The 16,694-nt window shown below is 51.7% G+C and overlaps 5 protein-coding genes across 5 annotated transcripts; 2 read left to right on the top strand and 3 right to left on the bottom strand.

Moving 5' to 3' along the window:
- Positions 1–124: 124 nt before the first annotated feature.
- CMQ_7614 (tryptophanyl-tRNA synthetase) lies at positions 125–4,282 on the bottom strand (the record flags this gene model as incomplete). The annotated part of the gene is made up of 9 exons (XM_014314619.1): positions 125–621; positions 721–922; positions 979–1,404; positions 1,994–2,175; positions 2,253–2,677; positions 2,755–2,790; positions 3,393–3,501; positions 3,612–3,971; positions 4,117–4,282. The coding sequence occupies 9 exons, from the start codon at positions 4,280–4,282 to the stop codon at positions 125–127; spliced, it is 2,403 nt and encodes an 800-aa protein (XP_014170094.1).
- Positions 4,283–4,999: 717 nt separating this feature from the next.
- On the bottom strand, positions 5,000–5,849 carry CMQ_7165 (nucleolus protein required for cell; the record flags this gene model as incomplete). The annotated part of the gene is made up of 2 exons (XM_014314170.1): positions 5,000–5,374; positions 5,607–5,849. 2 exons carry the CDS (start codon positions 5,847–5,849, stop codon positions 5,000–5,002), a joined length of 618 nt encoding a protein of 205 aa, XP_014169645.1.
- A 1,535-nt stretch (positions 5,850–7,384) lies between these two features.
- Positions 7,385–8,479, top strand: CMQ_7396 (ccaat-binding factor complex subunit; the record flags this gene model as incomplete). The annotated part of the gene is made up of 4 exons (XM_014314401.1): positions 7,385–7,472; positions 7,549–7,562; positions 7,632–7,685; positions 7,763–8,479. 4 exons carry the CDS (start codon positions 7,385–7,387, stop codon positions 8,477–8,479), a joined length of 873 nt encoding a protein of 290 aa, XP_014169876.1.
- A 781-nt stretch (positions 8,480–9,260) lies between these two features.
- Positions 9,261–11,862, bottom strand: CMQ_7145 (exocyst complex component; the record flags this gene model as incomplete). The annotated part of the gene is made up of 5 exons (XM_014314150.1): positions 9,261–9,348; positions 9,416–9,826; positions 9,892–10,184; positions 10,238–11,731; positions 11,812–11,862. The coding sequence occupies 5 exons, from the start codon at positions 11,860–11,862 to the stop codon at positions 9,261–9,263; spliced, it is 2,337 nt and encodes a 778-aa protein (XP_014169625.1).
- Positions 11,863–13,572: 1,710 nt separating this feature from the next.
- CMQ_7573 (meiosis protein) lies at positions 13,573–16,335 on the top strand (the record flags this gene model as incomplete). Its single annotated transcript, XM_014314578.1, has 11 exons — positions 13,573–14,100; positions 14,381–14,638; positions 14,695–15,252; positions 15,317–15,438; positions 15,504–15,534; positions 15,601–15,618; positions 15,691–15,719; positions 15,787–15,815; positions 15,880–15,950; positions 16,012–16,126; positions 16,193–16,335. The coding sequence occupies 11 exons, from the start codon at positions 13,573–13,575 to the stop codon at positions 16,333–16,335; spliced, it is 1,902 nt and encodes a 633-aa protein (XP_014170053.1).
- Between the last annotated feature and the right edge of the window lie 359 nt (positions 16,336–16,694).

Here is a 16,694-nt window from a genome sequence, read left to right as displayed (position 1 = left end):
GAAGTCCAGAGACTAGTTTTCCGGCACCTTTCCTTTTTCTGAAAATATAGTACATATAGATGAAATATATATAAATTGTAGACAGCTACAAACGTGGTGCCCGGAGGCTTCCACTGTAGTCAGATCACAAACCAACAGCCGCCCGCACAGCTTCCATGGTCTCTTGCGCATTTGCCTGGGCTTTCTTAGCACCATGGGCCGCCACGCGGTCCAAATAGGCCCCCGCGTCCCGCTCGAGGGCATCAACAAAGCGTTCCCGAATACCAGCGAGACGGCGCACCACGGCATTAGCTGTACGTTCTTTAAGGACCCGCAGCGGTTTACCATCGAGCTCGGATGCGATGGCTGCAGCCAGGGCCGAGACTTCCTGTTGAGAATCAGCGGATGCCCCGTCGCCCTCTCCCACTCCCACCAGCGCCAGAAGCTCCAGGAGATTGGCGACACCCGGCCGGCCGGCCGGATCATAGGATACGGCGTTTGTCGAGTCGGTCAGGGCGGCCATGATCTTGGCCTTTATGGTCTCGGCCGTATCAGTCAGAAGAATTCGGGAGCGGGGATCTGCGTGCGACTTGGACATCTTGAAGGTCGGCTGCTGGAGCGACATGACACGACGTGCAGGGGCTGGACACGGTCAGCGAAGATGCAGAAAGACGACACAAGCAGGAGAAAAACCGGTGGCATTGTTACATAGAAGGGTGGTCGGTGCCACGAGAAGAGGACCATGGGTGTGGTTGAAGTTGGTGGCACACTCGCGAGCAAACTCGAGATGCTGGGCCTGGTCCTCGCCGACAGGAACATGTGTGGCGCGGTGGACGAGCACATCGGCAGCCTGTAGGACTGGGTAGGAGAAGAGTCCGAGCTTGAGTCCGGCACGGGCTTTTTCATCGGCGAACGACACGTTGTCCTTTAGTTGGAGCTTGCTCTGTAACGGCGGGTTAGAAGCAACCTAAGACGGGAGGAAATGGTATGAGAGCTCACCTTCCACTGGGTCATCCGTGAGAGGTATCCGACAGACGCCGTGCAGCTAAGAAGCCACATGAGTTCCGAATGGGCCGCCACGGAGGACTGATAAAACAGTACGCATCGTTCCGGGTCGAGACCGATCGCCAACAAGGCCGCCAGCATCTCGCGACGACGTTGGCGAAGGGCGTCGCCGCCCCCGGTACTTGCGGTCGTCGTAAGCGCGTGTAGGTCTACCACAGAGTAGTAAAGCTTGGTAGCATTGTCGCCGACGCCAGCAGCATCCTGCAGCCGCACCCATTGCTGTAGAGCGCCGAGATAATTGCCGAGATGTGGCACACCGGTCGGCTGGATGCCGGAGAAGATTACGGCTCCGCCCTGAATCGGTGCCTCAGGAGGGGGCCGTGACTGTTCTAGTCTTCTGTTCTCCTCGGAAAAGCAGCGCTGACATGTCCAAGGAAGCAGTAATGGTGGTCGTGTAGGCGGCAATCTAAGACGGCCGGCTGGAACAGCTCCTAGCAGAGAGCGATTGTACCACATCGCATCTGTGGAGGTAAATGGCGAATAGGAGACGGTTGGACAGAAGTGTGTTATGATGACATGAGGAAAACGGATTGAACAAGATTGGTATAAATGGCAGCTGGGAGAAGAATTGGCATGAGTGAAATTGCCTGATGCCATCTACTCTAATTTTGGTGAACAATTTCGACTTTTTTGCTAGGTTGCGATTGCCGAATTGAGCCGCATGGCAATACCATCAAATGAGCGACGCTCTCTCCTACAATAGCCAAGCAGCCCGGCGAAACACATAGACCCCTATTGATGATGACAACAAACACAACATTTATGGTGTGCAATATTGGCAGCTTCCGTCTTCACTACATTGCACAAGCTAAAATAGCAAAGAAGTTGCTTGCAGTCATATACGTATGTATCGAACAGGATTCTCGTTAATATACACCTAAATATCCAGTCAATGTCGTCCTTCTTTGACTTCTTTGAAGCTCGTTTCTGATCACCGGCCACCAGTGACCTTTACGCGCTCCGAAGCCAGGAGCTCCTTGAGCTGCTGGACTGTTGCTGCATCGGGCTCCCCCGCACTGGCCAGGACCTCCTCCATCTTGGCTGTGATCCTGCTCTCACCCAATTGATCCCACCGCGACTCCATCAGGCCTTCCATATCCTCCGCCAGCTTGTCCATCTGCTTGCCCACGTCTGTGCCATCACTGTCAGCTTCTGGTGGCCGAGACGGCGTACGGAGATACGTCCCAAGAGGACTGGAAATAGTTTACCTAGCTTGCTGTACTCCCACACATTGGCCTTCATCCCCACACCAGAGTAGGCGTTCTTCTGGAGAAAGGCCAGCCACAGCTGCACTGTCTCCGGGTGGCCGTCGCGGATTTGAATCAGCCGGCGCACCGTGATACGCTCGAAATTCTCCTGTGACTTCTTGAAGATGAAGTGCGACTTGGGGACCGTCCACCGCTCTGTGATCCGCGGCAACGGTACAGGCCCAAACGCTGGCAGACCGAGGTAGTATGCAGCCCGCATAGCAAAGTCTGAGAAGAACTCTAGGCTGCGCTTGCTGTACGATCGCAGCTGCAGGTCGGCCGAGGGAACACCGTACTCGCATTCGCGGCGGAGCGGCCGGAGGTAGAGCGCCTGGACAGCACGCGGCATGCGGGGTTCGGCGCTGGCGTTATCGGTGGCATAGATACTAGAGAGACGGACGAAGTCAGCCGGTGGGCTTCTCTCTTGGGAATGGCGCAAAGATCCGGATGTGGGCTGACTTACCCGACCTTCTGTACCTGCTGCAAGCCCGTGGAGGCTCTATAAACAATAAGGTCTCATCAATTTCGAGCCCTTGAATATTCCTTTCGCTAGCATTGCATACGAGCCGGACAAGTCTTACAAGGAGCTATTCGACCGGCTGGATGCAGGTAGCATTGCTTGCTGCCACACACATCTCGTCGGCTGTAGAGCCTCTCGTCAGCAACCGCCCTCGTGACCAACTCCTTCCGGATATATCGGGATCTCACTTATAACATACATTGGCCGCCAAGCGGAGGGACCGTATTAATGAAGGAGCATTCATCTTTGTCGACTTGGAAGGCACGCTGTTCACTTCAATGCACATCCAGCACAGATTTGAAGATTTTTGGCGCGTTCACCGATAAGAACCTGCCGTTATCGGAAAGTTACCCACAGTGCATTACCACAGTGTTATAACGTAAAAAGTCTAGCTATTACTCCGTAGATGTACGGAGTACGGAGTAGGATACCAACGTTAAGTTGCTAGTGGTAGCGACGTTTTGCGGTAGTGACAGTTTGGACTTTCATGAATTATTGGTTTCGGAAAATTTCAAATCAATTTACTTTTCATACGCACAGCCATTCCAAGGCAAAACCACGCAACTATGTTGTCCTCTTACCTGGGCCTCCCATTGCTGTCAAGTTTTGTCAGGTAGCCACGCCTCTTTTTGAACTCGGACTCGTGCACGCGAACCGCAACAGCACCGCTTGCCGCCCGTAAATTTTGTGCTTCTGGTCATGGTTTAAAATTAACAAGAAACTCATTGACCGAATAAGTGTGGTCGTGGCGCCAAGCCAAGTGTGCACCTGTCTGTTCCTGACCACCTGGCAGCTCTTACAGCTGACACCGGCTTCCACGACGCCAGTGATCCGATCCAGCACATAAGATGCTACCGTAGCCATGTAATGAAGCACGCGATTTCCCAGTCCAAACGTGTTGCGGATAACATTCAGTAGGAGTAGTAGGCGGCGAAGACGGGCCGGCGACAGTATAGCAGCCTTGGCGAAGCACGAGAGCAGCGTAACACATAGGCAGGGGCATGACTGCACGCACGCGAAGCAGTAGCGCTGTGAGGTAGATAAATCCAGGTGGCTGCCGAACGCACCGCACCGGACACATTCATAAGCGCAGAGCGCCCCGTATAGCTTGTATAAGGCGATACAGGCCGCGATACCGGTGCGCAGCATGCCAACAGGGCCTGCAGGGCATGGGTTGTAATGCCGCGAAACGCAGGCAGACCCGCCACAACACCGTGGACTGTCCGATTGACCTGGCGAAACCGGAACGATGTTCCTAGATTCAAGTAGAGGCATAGACTGGCAAGATCTCCACAGGTAGGACACCGAGACAGGCCAGCGAGCTAAGAGCGGTGCCCGGTAGCTGAAAAGGCTGGGAAAGCAGCGATAAGAAGGCGCCCTGTTCGTGGGGCGCGGTCCGGATTACGGCTAGGTCGTAGTCGTCGCGGTGGTAGGCCGTAACGCGAAGAAAGCCTTGTCGTTCGTCCAGCATGTCGGTAGTATGTTGGTGGATGAGGCGCGAGGCGAGTTGGGTAATTATACTTGTCCTAACCGCCTGTAGTCCGTTCTCATCGGTAATTCTTTTGGGTGTCAAAGGAGAGACATCAGGGGCATAGCCCAGAAGGTCTGATATGGATCCATGCGATGCACTGTGAAAAGAATGAGGCCCCAAAAGCAGGAGAGACATTAGTTATTGCTGGGCTCTACTTTCTGATTAGCATAAGCTCCTAGGTTAAAAGTCTCCATGCTCCAAAGCGACGACTTTCTAGTCCTCCATAGCAGGCTTTCTTGGTTTGGGTGTAATCTCCGCATGAAGCTCTTCTTATTTATTATATGGTTGTTTCGAACTATACTATAAATCGGTATACTCCAACCAACAGATCCCTGACCTGTGACAGGGTGTACATCGCCGCAATCCAAGCTATTTCGGCCTTGGAGCGGGATGGCCTACTTCTGTGTCTGAAAGCATTGCTTCTGCTGCCGTAGGTGGCAGCTACTAGATGCAGAGGTGCCTGAAGCGGCTGGCTGGAGTCCTCTCCCTAGCATGAGCGTCGGCTAGACTGCAAAGCCAATGTGTTTGGGCTGGCATGCCACTAATGCAGATGTACTGCTGGCTTGGCCATTGTAGTTTTAGTTGCAACTGCGCATGTCCCTGGAAGATGTTCTTCATCCGTAGAACAAAGTCCAAGCTCGGCGCTCCTGACAACGTTCAAGGGCGGCGCCGACGCTGACCGACCAGCTTCTTGTAGAAAGCTTTCTTGCCACTTTGTTTCCGCTCCTGGATCTTGTCGTACCGTTTCCTGAAGCTGTCCTTGGACGTATGTGAAGCCAACACTTCTTGACTGATGGTTTGCTTCCTTTCTTTCCGTGTCAGACGAGCTCCCTTGCCTTCCATGGAGCCCTCGACAATGGTACCAAAGGCAGAGAATTTTGGGAACATATCTCTGCGCGTGTCTTTACGGAAATGGTGCTTCGTATCTATGACACCACGCATACGGAGAACCTGAAAGTCTCTCTTGGTTTCCGGAGTGAGTATAGTTTTGGGAAGACCAAACCAGTCTGGACCGGCGTCGTCCGCGGCATCCTATGGTTTGAACTGTCAGTTTCGATGCCACTCTGAATCAACATCAAGACAGGAAGAATGTGCCAGCCAGGAACAACAATCAGAGTAACTATGATATTATGAAATCATGCTTGTGCAGGTGAATCTCCCATGACGGGTTATCTCGCTGCCTCAATAAAAAAATGGGATAATTTTCATCACTTGTAGTTCTAGGGCAATAGGGCACAGGTAGGGGGTAGGGAGTTGTATGTACCTTCTCTTTCTTCTTCTTGGGCTCAGGCACACGAACGGCCACGTCGTCAGTCTTGGTTGGCTTGACGTCTTTGGTGGCCTCGGGAGTGATGCTGCCCGCGGGCGTTTTCGCCAGCAGTTGCGCAGTGATCTTCTGGCCTGGCCGTCGAGTTGAACCGGCAGATTTAGAAGCCAACCGCTCTTCCGCCTCTCGGAGGAGCGTGTCAATCTGCTCCTCGCTCAGATTGGACACTTCAGTAGCCATGGTTGGTGACCTGTCTGTGTGGAAAGAGAGGAAGATTTTCGGCGCCCAGTTTTTTTTTAAAGAAAATATCAAAGCTCTGAAAAATTGGTACTATACTAATCCCAAAGTGGGTCACCGCCTTTCACTCCACGTGTTTCAGGCACAAAGCGCATTGTTGCACAACGAACCCAAAAATGCGTGTATGCATGTATCCGTAATCCGCCAAGGCGCAGCGAAGGAGGCCACCACATGCCGAGTTGGGCGCGAGAGCCATACATAGGCATGCCGCTGATGCCCAACCAGCCATTCATATTTCACTGACCGCTCTCTTGCGAAAGGCAGGACTCAACAGAAATCCATCCTATTCCTCCCCACCCCATTGTGAATTCAGATGCTTCGATCGTGTTCTTGAATTATATTTTTGTCCTCTGGAAGCAAAGAGTATAGATAAGAACGAGAGACAGGTGAGCAAAGCAGCTGTCATCGTACTCGTGGAGACCGAGCCTCGTCTTCTGTTGCGGGATTTAAAGATATTAATAGAGGCAAGATAGAAAAGTCATAGAAGAAAGGACCAAAGCATTGCAGGTAAGTCGTCGGGCTTTTTTTTTGATCTACATCCTTGCGATATACATGTATCCCATATCCATCCTATCTCAGCATCCCGACTGGTTCGTCCAAGCAGCGATGCGACGGTCCGTTGAAAGGCCCCAATCGACTGGGCGACAGAGCCGAGCGGCTCCATTCATTTGTGGGCTGGGCCAGAGTTATCAGGCAATCAAATCTCAGAAAAGAGTTTCGGCAAGGGACGAGACGGAGGCGAGCGCCGGCATTTTCACTATTTTGGTGAAGATAGAGTTGGAAGGGTCTCCAACGATCTCATTCGCCCAATCCAGGCCCTGATTTATCCTGCTGGCCAATCATCCATTCCGCCAATCACGACGTTTACAGGACAATAAGGACAGAAGAGGAGGGGCGTGACTGAGCCTCGGACTCGGCTGTGGGTTACGCCAACAGACGAAACAGCTGCGGCGACTGCGGAAAGATGAGGCCAGCCACGCTTAATTAGGCATCGCGAAGTAAACAAACGACCACCGCGCTTGACCGCGGCTCTGCAGCTGCTGACGGACGCACCAGCCCCTCTGGAAGACGGCAGTGCTTGTCCTTTCGTATTCGTTTCTTCCCTTTTGTTCCTTTTTGGCTTGCACTTTCAGTTATTATTTCCTACTGTGTTGCTTTTGCTTTATCCGGCCTTACGTGTTGCTTACTCCGCTTTCGATCGCGACCAGGGACCACCCAAACGCGCAAACGTACCGAAACTGTACCCGATCTACTACTTTGCTCTTCTACAACCCTTTGTTCCGCGTCTCCTGTTGTCGCAAAAGAACTTGCTGAGTACTCCGTACTGTGAGTGGATATTCCTCGCTCTTTCGCCGAGACATCACCAGCCCACTCGTCCGCCCCACCAATTCGCATCCCCGCGACAAGCCGCTGTATACTAACCACCATGAACCTTCAACGTTAGACTTTTTCCGCCCATTCAAGCCTCAACCGCCATCATGGACCCCCACAATCCACCTGCGAACCAGGGACAGCAGCAGAATCGCCCACAGCCTGTTTATGACGTATCTCGCGGCGGCCATTATGGTGAGCTCCAGCTTCAAAGTCTCGCATTGTTCGGCATCACGCGACCGGACTGCTAACCTGCATTGCATCTACACAGGCGCCAGTGCGGCGGTTCGTCTTCCTCTTCTCGGACGACCCTGAACAGCTCTTTACGTGCTGGATTGCTAATACGCGAGACAGCTTTCGCAGCAGGGCTACGCCCCGTCAGAGCTCTACACGGGCCCTTGGGCAAATGTGCGTCCCCCACCCGACACTCGCTACCGCGAGACTGTTCGATGCGAGACATGCACTAACCAGCCTGGCTGCTTCAGGTACACCAAGGACTCACAGGATCGTACAAGGACATCCTGACGACGTACTGGCAGCAGACGATCACCCACCTCGAGAGCGACAACCATGACTACAAGCTGCACCAGCTTCCCCTCGCGCGTATAAAGAAGGTTATGAAGGCCGACCCAGAGGTTAAGATGATCTCGGCCGAGGCACCAATCTTGTTCGCCAAGGGCTGTGACATCTTCATCACTGAGCTCACGATGCGCGCATGGATACACGCTGAGGAGAACAAGCGCCGCACCCTGCAGCGGTCCGACATTGCGTCCGCCCTGGCCAAGTCCGACATGTTCGACTTCCTTATCGACATTGTTCCGCGCGAGGAAGCCGCCAGCCATGCGAAGCGCGGACCAGGCAATGCACCCGGCACCGTTGCTGGACCCGGTGGCGGTCCTGGTAGCGCAGATGCTGCCGCCGCAGCGGCAGCTGCAGCTGCAGCTGCAGCAGCACAGCAGGGAGTTCCGCCTGGAGCTTCGGCGGCCGGCCATCCTCTGGCTGACTACTCTATGGCGTCGCAGAACCTCGGCGGCGAAGCCGACTATCGACAGGCACCGAATATGTACCCGGTGCAGGGCCAGCCGGGTGCAGCTCCCGGATACGGTCAGCCACAGGGGCCGATATATGGCGAAATGGACCCAAGCATCTACAGTGGCTACACGATGCAGCCTCAACAGGTCGGTGATACAGTTATCCCGTGACAGGGTCCCGTGCGTGAAGGACCAGTCAGACTGACCCGTTTCGATTAAACAGAGCTCTTAAAAGTATGCAACAACATTGCGAGTACCCTTTTTTGCCAGTCGGCGTAGGCGGCTCGTCTGACTGAAAAACAAGCATCGGGATCACCATATTGAGGGATCGGCTACGATCCGGAAAGGGCTTATAAGCGGTATGGAATTTGCGGGCGTGACACGGGAGCAGACAGCTGGGAACCTGAAGGGATGGTGGCAACACCGTTGCTCTTTTGATCTGTTGTAAATGCTATATCCTTTTGCTTTTGTTGGTTTTGTATTGCAAACCGGAGAGTATGACGGGGTGGACGCCTACGCAATCGAAGTCACCGGCACCTTTTGCATTCTTTCCTACGTTAGGAGTATTCTATCACTTTATTTTATCGGTCCAATGATGCTATCACTCAACGAGGAATTCTGGTTGGGGCTATTTCCGTATCTGTGAGATATATAGCAACTAGTTGATAAAGCTTCCAGCTTTCTCTTTGCATTATCACTGGTGTTCCCTGTCACGGCACACAGAGGCCAAATTTCTAAACAAGATAAACTTGACTAAGGTGAGACTCTGCCTCGTACTGACACAGAAGACAGGTTATTCGGTAATCTGTTTATTATGTCGTTACATATGTGTGTATACAAAAGAGAAAGAAACCCTCAGACTGTTTAAAACGCTTGATCCCTCCCAAATAAACACGTCGTTTCGTTTCCAAGACATGGTAACAAAGGCGAATGCATACAAGTACACGTTCAGCTACCGCCGACCGAATCGGGACGAGAAGTTTGCCAGTCCCTGGGCTGCCTGGGCTGCCCGATTCGGGCCTTCTACCGTGTGTGTCAGCCTGTTTGGTTGGTTAGCAGGGACAAATATGGAAGTAGGACAAAAGCATATGTACAATGGCGACGCACTTTTCTAGTAAGATCGCCCCATTTTGGGCATTGACTCTCCCGTACTTCCGGTTTCGTGTTGTGATATCGTAAAACTCGTCTGTGTTGTCGGTCTGCATCAGGGCTACCGTCTGCTGCAGCTCGTCTAGGTTTTGTTCCAGCATAAAAGCATTCTCCAGGCTGCCGACAAATTCTGTCAGGGACTGGACATCGTTCGCCATAGCAGCTACACCGTTGGGGTTGATGTGTTTGACGTCGGGTGAGAGTGGGAGGTTCAAGATCTTGTCCGCGGCATGGCTGAGGGCATCGAAATAAATCAACTCCTTGATTTCCCGTGGCAGGCTGAGCAGCGTTGAGTTCATGATGTTCGAGAGGTAGCGCGTCAGGGTCTGGATATAACCGCTGGGCTCTGTCTGCGCCGTATGGGCCATCCTGCATTTTGTATTAGTCATACAGATACATTTAGTCATCGAGTGAGGGAGGTCTGCAGCACATACCAGTCGTACTCGGCTGTATCCACGAGATCGTCAATCTTGGAGTTCACCAACTCAAAGATACGTTTCTCGGCCGTCTTCTTATTGCTGCGGAACTGCTCTGTCGCTGTTAAGGTGGCAGGCCCGCCGGCTGAAGTGGATGACCGTGCTCGAATCAGCAACTGCTCGAGCTCCTGGCAAGCCGTCTCGAAGTGCTCCAAATTGATGAGAATTTGCACGATCTGGCCCAGGTATTGCGAGCTCAGACGCTCTACAAGAGACTGGCAGATTTTCTCATTTAAGAGTACATCCAGTGACTGTGAAGGTTAGCGAACAGCTGACATAATTGGAGGGGGCGAGTGGCTCTAACCTTGCGAAGCGTGTCGTCGATAATACTCGCATGCTGAAAGTGGTCATCAGAGAAAAAGTAGAATTGGTTGAGGAAATTCCGAATGTCGATGCAGCATAGAGGATACATCTGCGAGAAGGGCAAGACGCAGGGAAACGTCAACTCCGACAAGGGCTTGTCCTGCGTAAACCAGCTGACATTGACGACCTTCTCATACTCCTCCAAGGAGTTGATCGTCATGGGCATGTAATCATCCGTGGACACGATCTCCTGGAAGTCCTCGCTAAAACGCCGCTTCAGCAGCTCGGCATACTTGTCAAACAGCTTCAGCAAGAAGTTGTCCAGCATGGTGATGGAGTAATCCCAGCCTTCCATGGTCTGTATGAACAGGGCAATCATGCCCTTGACCTTGAGGAGCACCTCGGCATTGCCCACGTCCTTGAGAGCCTTCGCGATCAGGCTGATGGCCGTCTGGCACATGGAATCCCACAGCTCGTCCACATCGACAGACGACCGCAGCTGCGGAAGGCGCCGCATAGTTGCCTTTTCGATGATGGCAAAGCCCGAAATGCCCTCGAGCAGGCTGCTCAGCGAGGAGTCGGCGTCGTCGTTTTCCAGGTTCACCGATGACGGCATCAGGAGATCCTTCTGCTGGCGCCGAGTGGCTGCGTAGTCGGCACGGAACCGGTCGCTCTTGCCAAGGGCCTCATGGATGTGAAGAGCCTCGAACAAGGGCGTAAAGTCCACCCGTACCTCCTCGTTATCCAGCACATCAAACTCCTCGCTCTCGTCAAAGACCAGCTCGATTGCCGAGTTGAGCCTGAAGTGCTTCAGGAACTCGTTCTGCTCCACGCGCTCCCTCATGCGGGTTCTCCGGGTATCGGTGTGGTAAAAGGCAACCTCGCCCAGGAACTGCGACGTCTCACGGACACGGAACAGCCAGGTGTTCAGGTCGTTCATGACGGCCTCTGAGATGGTCTTTTGCGATGCCGGGATCGACTTCTGGATCAGGTCTGCCAGCTGATGTTGCGTGGCATACTTGTTCTGGATGATCGGCACCAGGTGCTCGTTCTGCAGGTCCTCCAACGACTTGAGCGCCCCATAGTATTTCTTCTTGCGAACCAGCTCGTGTGCATTGTTCACAGCGTGCAGGATCTTGAGTGATTCGTTTAGGGCGTCCGACACATCGGCAATATTCTGTCGCACCCCCCGCGTGTCGACTAAGTTCTGTTTCTGCTTGGCCAGCTTCTCCGTGCTCGCCTGGATGGACTGGTTTAGCTCCAGGATCTCGGCCGTCAGAGCCACCGTGCCCTCCCGCACTTTCTGCAGCTGGTTCACGGATCCGAGGAATTCTTCATGTTTGGTGAGCCCGATGTTCTCGATTTCGGATTCTCTGTCGTCCACGTATTGTGCAAGGCTCTGGTTCAGACCTGCTGTCCGGTTGTTGACAGTCGCATCTTTAAGAACGGGAATCAGTTGGTCGACAAAGTCGGAGTCTGACGTAGCCAGAATAATCTGCCCGAAGAGTCACATTAGCCTAGGTTACGCGGGAAGACGGGGGCTCATCCGTTCAGCGGTGTCCTCGTCAGCAGTACCTCACGCACGGCAGTGCCGTAGTCGTCGTATACCGGTGGCCGGCGCGGCATTTTGATGTAGATAACTGGATGAGAACGAAAGGAGAGTAAAAGCTCTCGATCCGGGCCGCGTCTAACAATTTCGGGAGGGTTCCATCCGCTGCAAGTACAGTTTCAGTTTCAGAGCTGGCAAAACGATAGGAAGCAGATGGAAGTCCCGCAAGTAGCAAGAGAGAGTAAAGTGGAGAAGAATCGCGAATCGTCAAGCCAACTTCTTAAACAGCTTCGAAGCTCCGCGATGCTCTGCGTCGCATCCCGGTTTAGTGGGGCTATATCACGTGACCAGAACCGTTCAACATCCCGCGAAGCATGACCGCTTCAATGAATTACGCTTCCTTCTTGTCTGTATTATTTAATTATTGCACATGAACTGGGAGCTCAAGGTCACTAAATAGTATGCTATAAATATTTAATGCGCTGGAAGTATTCAAGTGCTTTCATAGTATCTTTCTAGATAGGCTTACAAGTATCTATACTTTTGAGGTATAGACCACTGAATACCGGCATCTATGCTGAAGCCAGATTTTTTATCTTGGCGGTCCCATGTATAGCTGACTACATGGTTTAATGTGGTATGAAATCTAGGATGGAAATTGGCCTGTGTGAAGGCTGTGTATATTTTGCTATTACAATCTTTCATCTTGGTACGCTACACAAACAGTTCTTTCACTTCTGAACGACTTTAAAGGGTGAATGCATATGGCAGATAAAAATAAATCATATCGAAATGCGACTCTGTTATACAGCTTTATTCAAACAGACACAGGCCTAGGCAAACGTTCAAAAGACGCACTTCTCTCTCCCTAGTTGGCCGCAATCAGGCAACAGGAACGACCTTTGAAAACCACACAGCAGACTTGCCTTCCTTGCCTGATAAAACTGCCCTGAATCAAGGCCATAACACAGGGCTTTTGGCGTATTGAGCTTCTCGGTCCAGCTTCGGTGCAACCTGCATCGCGTGCTGCTGGGCTCTTTCCCAGTTTGTCCATATGCTCGGCCTTGCTGGTGGCTCCTTCCTCACTGGCCGCTGTCCCTCCTTCATTTTTTTTCTTGCTGCTGTCTCGTGCCTCGTCTTAGGTGATTTACATGTTTTCTTGTGAGCTCCCCTCCTCCTATCCCTCCGTTCCTCTTTCCCTCGCTCTCTTTCATTCTCCCACGCGGAAGATTCTCACCACTTATTCCATCCTCCTTCCTCTCTGCAAGAGAACATCGTGAGCGGCGTGAACCTTCCTTCCGTGGATATTTTGCCTTTTGTTTGCTCATTCAATCAAGTATCTTACAGAAGTGCTAGGTAAGACAGTCATGTTGCGCTCTATTTACTGTCTGTTTATTTATTTTTCATTCATTGAAAACTTATTTTCTTGCTTTATGCTTCTCCTCTAAAGCGCCCTTCTTTTCCAGCCTCCCTGCTGTACTGTTTATTTTTATGCTTCCATGCCGCTTTCTCCTATCCATGACACAGTTTTTCGATGCTCTCTTCGCGCGTCCCGATCACTTCCAATAACGCAGCGATACCCCTTCTTCCTACACTGCGTCCCAGCAGATCCTCATTTGCTTATATATTATTTCTTATATTCTCAAATACTCAACTCGCCGCTTGATCCTACACGCCTTCCTACCTCCATCTCGCTACGTTGTCGCTTGCGCATCATTCTCACGTTATCATCAGAATCCTAATGGAAAAGTAGGAAGAAATTCTCTGTTAGCATCGCTGCCTGAACTATGTCTCAGTTCCGGGACCAAGGCTTCCAGCAGACGTCACCATCTTCGTATACGGGAGTTGGCATCGACGTTGGCAACATCGGAAGCACACCAAACTCACGTACGATCGGGTACTCGCCAGGATCCAACTCGGTAAAGTCCGCTTCGAAGCCGAACCAGACCCCTGACCGTGACGGATCTGATGGCCAGCACTCCATCTTTTCCCCGACGGTTCAAGGAAGCGGTGGTGGCTTCCGCACAACGGGAATCCCCGTTGACAGAGACCCTTTTGTGACGCCATCTTCAAAAACGAAGACGCACGGCCAACGGCTGTCTGCCACAGCATCGTCATTTCGTCCATTTTATGACGAGCCGTCGGACGGGTCCGAAAGCAACCGATCTCGTGCCGGGGATGATTTTGACAACGAGCGTAATCAAGCCGCTGATAACATATCCCCGGCCCTCAGCACTGAACTGATGCTCTCCCGTTGCATTGAACTTTCGGCCTCGACGTCTGTGACAAGCGCTGATGCTGAGGCCTATTTGGCGGTATGTGGTTTATTTTCTCATCTTCGTCACAAGTCCGCTAAAACTCCCCAGAAACTGGCTTCACTTGGTTCCCCTTGCCAGGGACATAGGCAAATTTTCATCAAGAATTCTAAGGCCTACATTCGGTTCACTAACATCAGGGATGCTTGCGTCACCCACCGCAATATCCATCTGTGTGGTCCTGAATGGATTGCAAACTTCATGTCTCCTCCGAGTTTTGCACAGGTACACCCCGTTTTGTCCCTATCGCATGTTCTCCTAAGCTCACTGAACCTTGCAGATTATTGCACCGGGTGAAAACATAGCTGCAAATCACGAGGGACAGCTGGATCTACTTGCGGTTCTCCTCCACAATGCTCCTATGGGATTACCCCAGGTTGAGCCTGTTGTGTTCAAGCTACTTAGATCTGAGGGAGACCTCTTTGCATTCCGGAAGCATCACCGCTCTGAGGATGGGGCCTTGAAGGCCGTCATCGAGTACTCGGACATCAACGTTGCACTCAATGTAGCGGGAAAATTAAATGGAATCACAGTCGATGTATGTTTTCCTTTCGCTGTATACAACACTTTTGCGATAAAGTTAACCATTTGCAGGGACTTCATCTTCGTATCGATTTCTACCAGGCAGAAGGTCATGCTGGCCGGGCAGTCCCACTCAACGAAGGAATTACAACGCCCATGCCGACCCCCATGCGCTATCCTCCAGATGAGAATATGGGGTTTCAAACCCAAGCTATGGGATCGTTTCACAAACCGCAACAGCCAGGGAACAATGGACTTCTTCCTGTTCGGCATCAGGTAACCCCCCCTGCTTCTGGTATGGGCGGCCCTCCCCAAGTGGCACTGGTTCCCATGGTGCTTCGAAACCCATACACACCTGGTACGCCGCTTATTCTTGATCCATATGGTCCGCATGGACACAATATGACACCAATGCCCGGTGGAACTCCTTTGGTTTTTCCCCCTGGCGCTCCAGTCTCCACGATCATGGGACATCATGGATACGACAGGTCTTCGACTGTGGCTAGTCGCTATAACAATCGTCGTGGTGGGGCGCTGCGCATAGACAGGAACCTGCACTACAACCCAAATGGTCATCACAACCAAGTTGATATCAACCGCATCCGGGAGGGTGTTGATGTTCGCACCACTGTAGGCGGAGATCTATCCTTTCCGTTTAAAGCTCTGACATATTGAGATTCTGACATGTAGGAAGATCATGTTGCGCAACATTCCCAACAAGGTTGATCAACGGATGCTAAAGGCCATTGTTGACGAGTCCAGCTGGGGCAAGTACGATTTTATGTATTTGCGAATTGATTTTGCCAATGACTGCAAGTGAGTTTTACCTTGAGGCAGATCCAGTAAAACTTGCAATGATGTGTATGCTAATGTCACTGAAGTGTGGGATACGCTTTCATCAATTTTGCAGACGTGAGTTGCTAGAGCCTCTGGTCTTTCAGACTTGATGTACGACTTTGCTAACATCTTACAATGCAGCCTTTGGATATTATCGACGTATGTTGTCTATGGACTCGAGAACCTCCCTGCACAGTTTGTGATCTCAAGTTGCTAAAAAAACAACGATAGTTTGCCAAAGCGCGCGACAATCAAAGATGGTTTGTTCCCCGCTCACTTGCTTTCTTGGTGCAGGCTGCTCACATCTACTAGGAACTGTTTTCGCAGCGACAAGGTTGCCGAGATTTCTTATGCTAGTATGTGTTGCTCTACTTTTATGCGGTGTTACCATGATGCTGACGGCGCCATTAGCGATTCAAGGTAGAGACTGCCTGGTGCAGAAGTTTCGGAACAGCTCGGTCATGCTTGAGGCTCCTCACTACCGTCCTAAAGTATGCTGCCCACTTGTCGCTCCTTAGTACTATACCGAAGACTAATATCTGACTTGAAAAGCTGTACTACACAGTTAATGGGACGAACCCCGACATGGCCGGCCAAGAGGAAGAATTTCCTGGGCCAGACAATCCATCCAAGATGAAGCGAAGCTGTGAAAATGCAGAGCACGTTGGTGAGTTGCATAACAGGGGCTTGGTTTTTCCGGACATAAAGCACGCATACAATGCTGACTGCCCAGGCCTCTTTACGCCACATCTCAGTCAGTACTATCGCGACGAGCAACGCCGGCGGCGTTCTCAGTACGACCGGGGAACCAGAATGGCAGCTCTCGAGGAGTATGACTATGAGGCGACGCTTCAGCGGATGTATATGCCGCACTGATCGGCACACTTTTGCTCATTGGATTACGGCCATTTCAAGCGACCGTGAAGTGTTCGAAGATAGTTCTGTATCGCGTCTTGTTCCACCTGATCCACCTGCTTGCATGTTTGATTGTTTGATTGTTTGATTGTTTTGATTGTTTTGATTGTTTTGATTGTTTGATTGGTTTGATTGTTTGATTGTTTGATTGTTTGATTGTTTGACTGTTTGTATGTTCCGTTCGACCTCTGAGGGATATTTTCAGGGCACGACGACTGTAATTCTGGGGCGATGGTGTCTCAGCAGTCCGGCTTCAGTGTTGCGAGTTTGGAGACCGTGGACAGAGACATTGCCTTTGAAGACTCCTTGAACTGCGATGC

The sequence above is a fragment of the Grosmannia clavigera genome (assembly GCF_000143105.1).
Source record: "Grosmannia clavigera kw1407 unplaced genomic scaffold GCSC_173, whole genome shotgun sequence".
Classification (NCBI taxonomy): domain Eukaryota; kingdom Fungi; phylum Ascomycota; class Sordariomycetes; order Ophiostomatales; family Ophiostomataceae; genus Leptographium; species Leptographium clavigerum.
The sequence above is the reverse complement of the archived record's forward strand: the minus strand, read 5'-3'. Positions and strand labels throughout refer to the sequence as shown.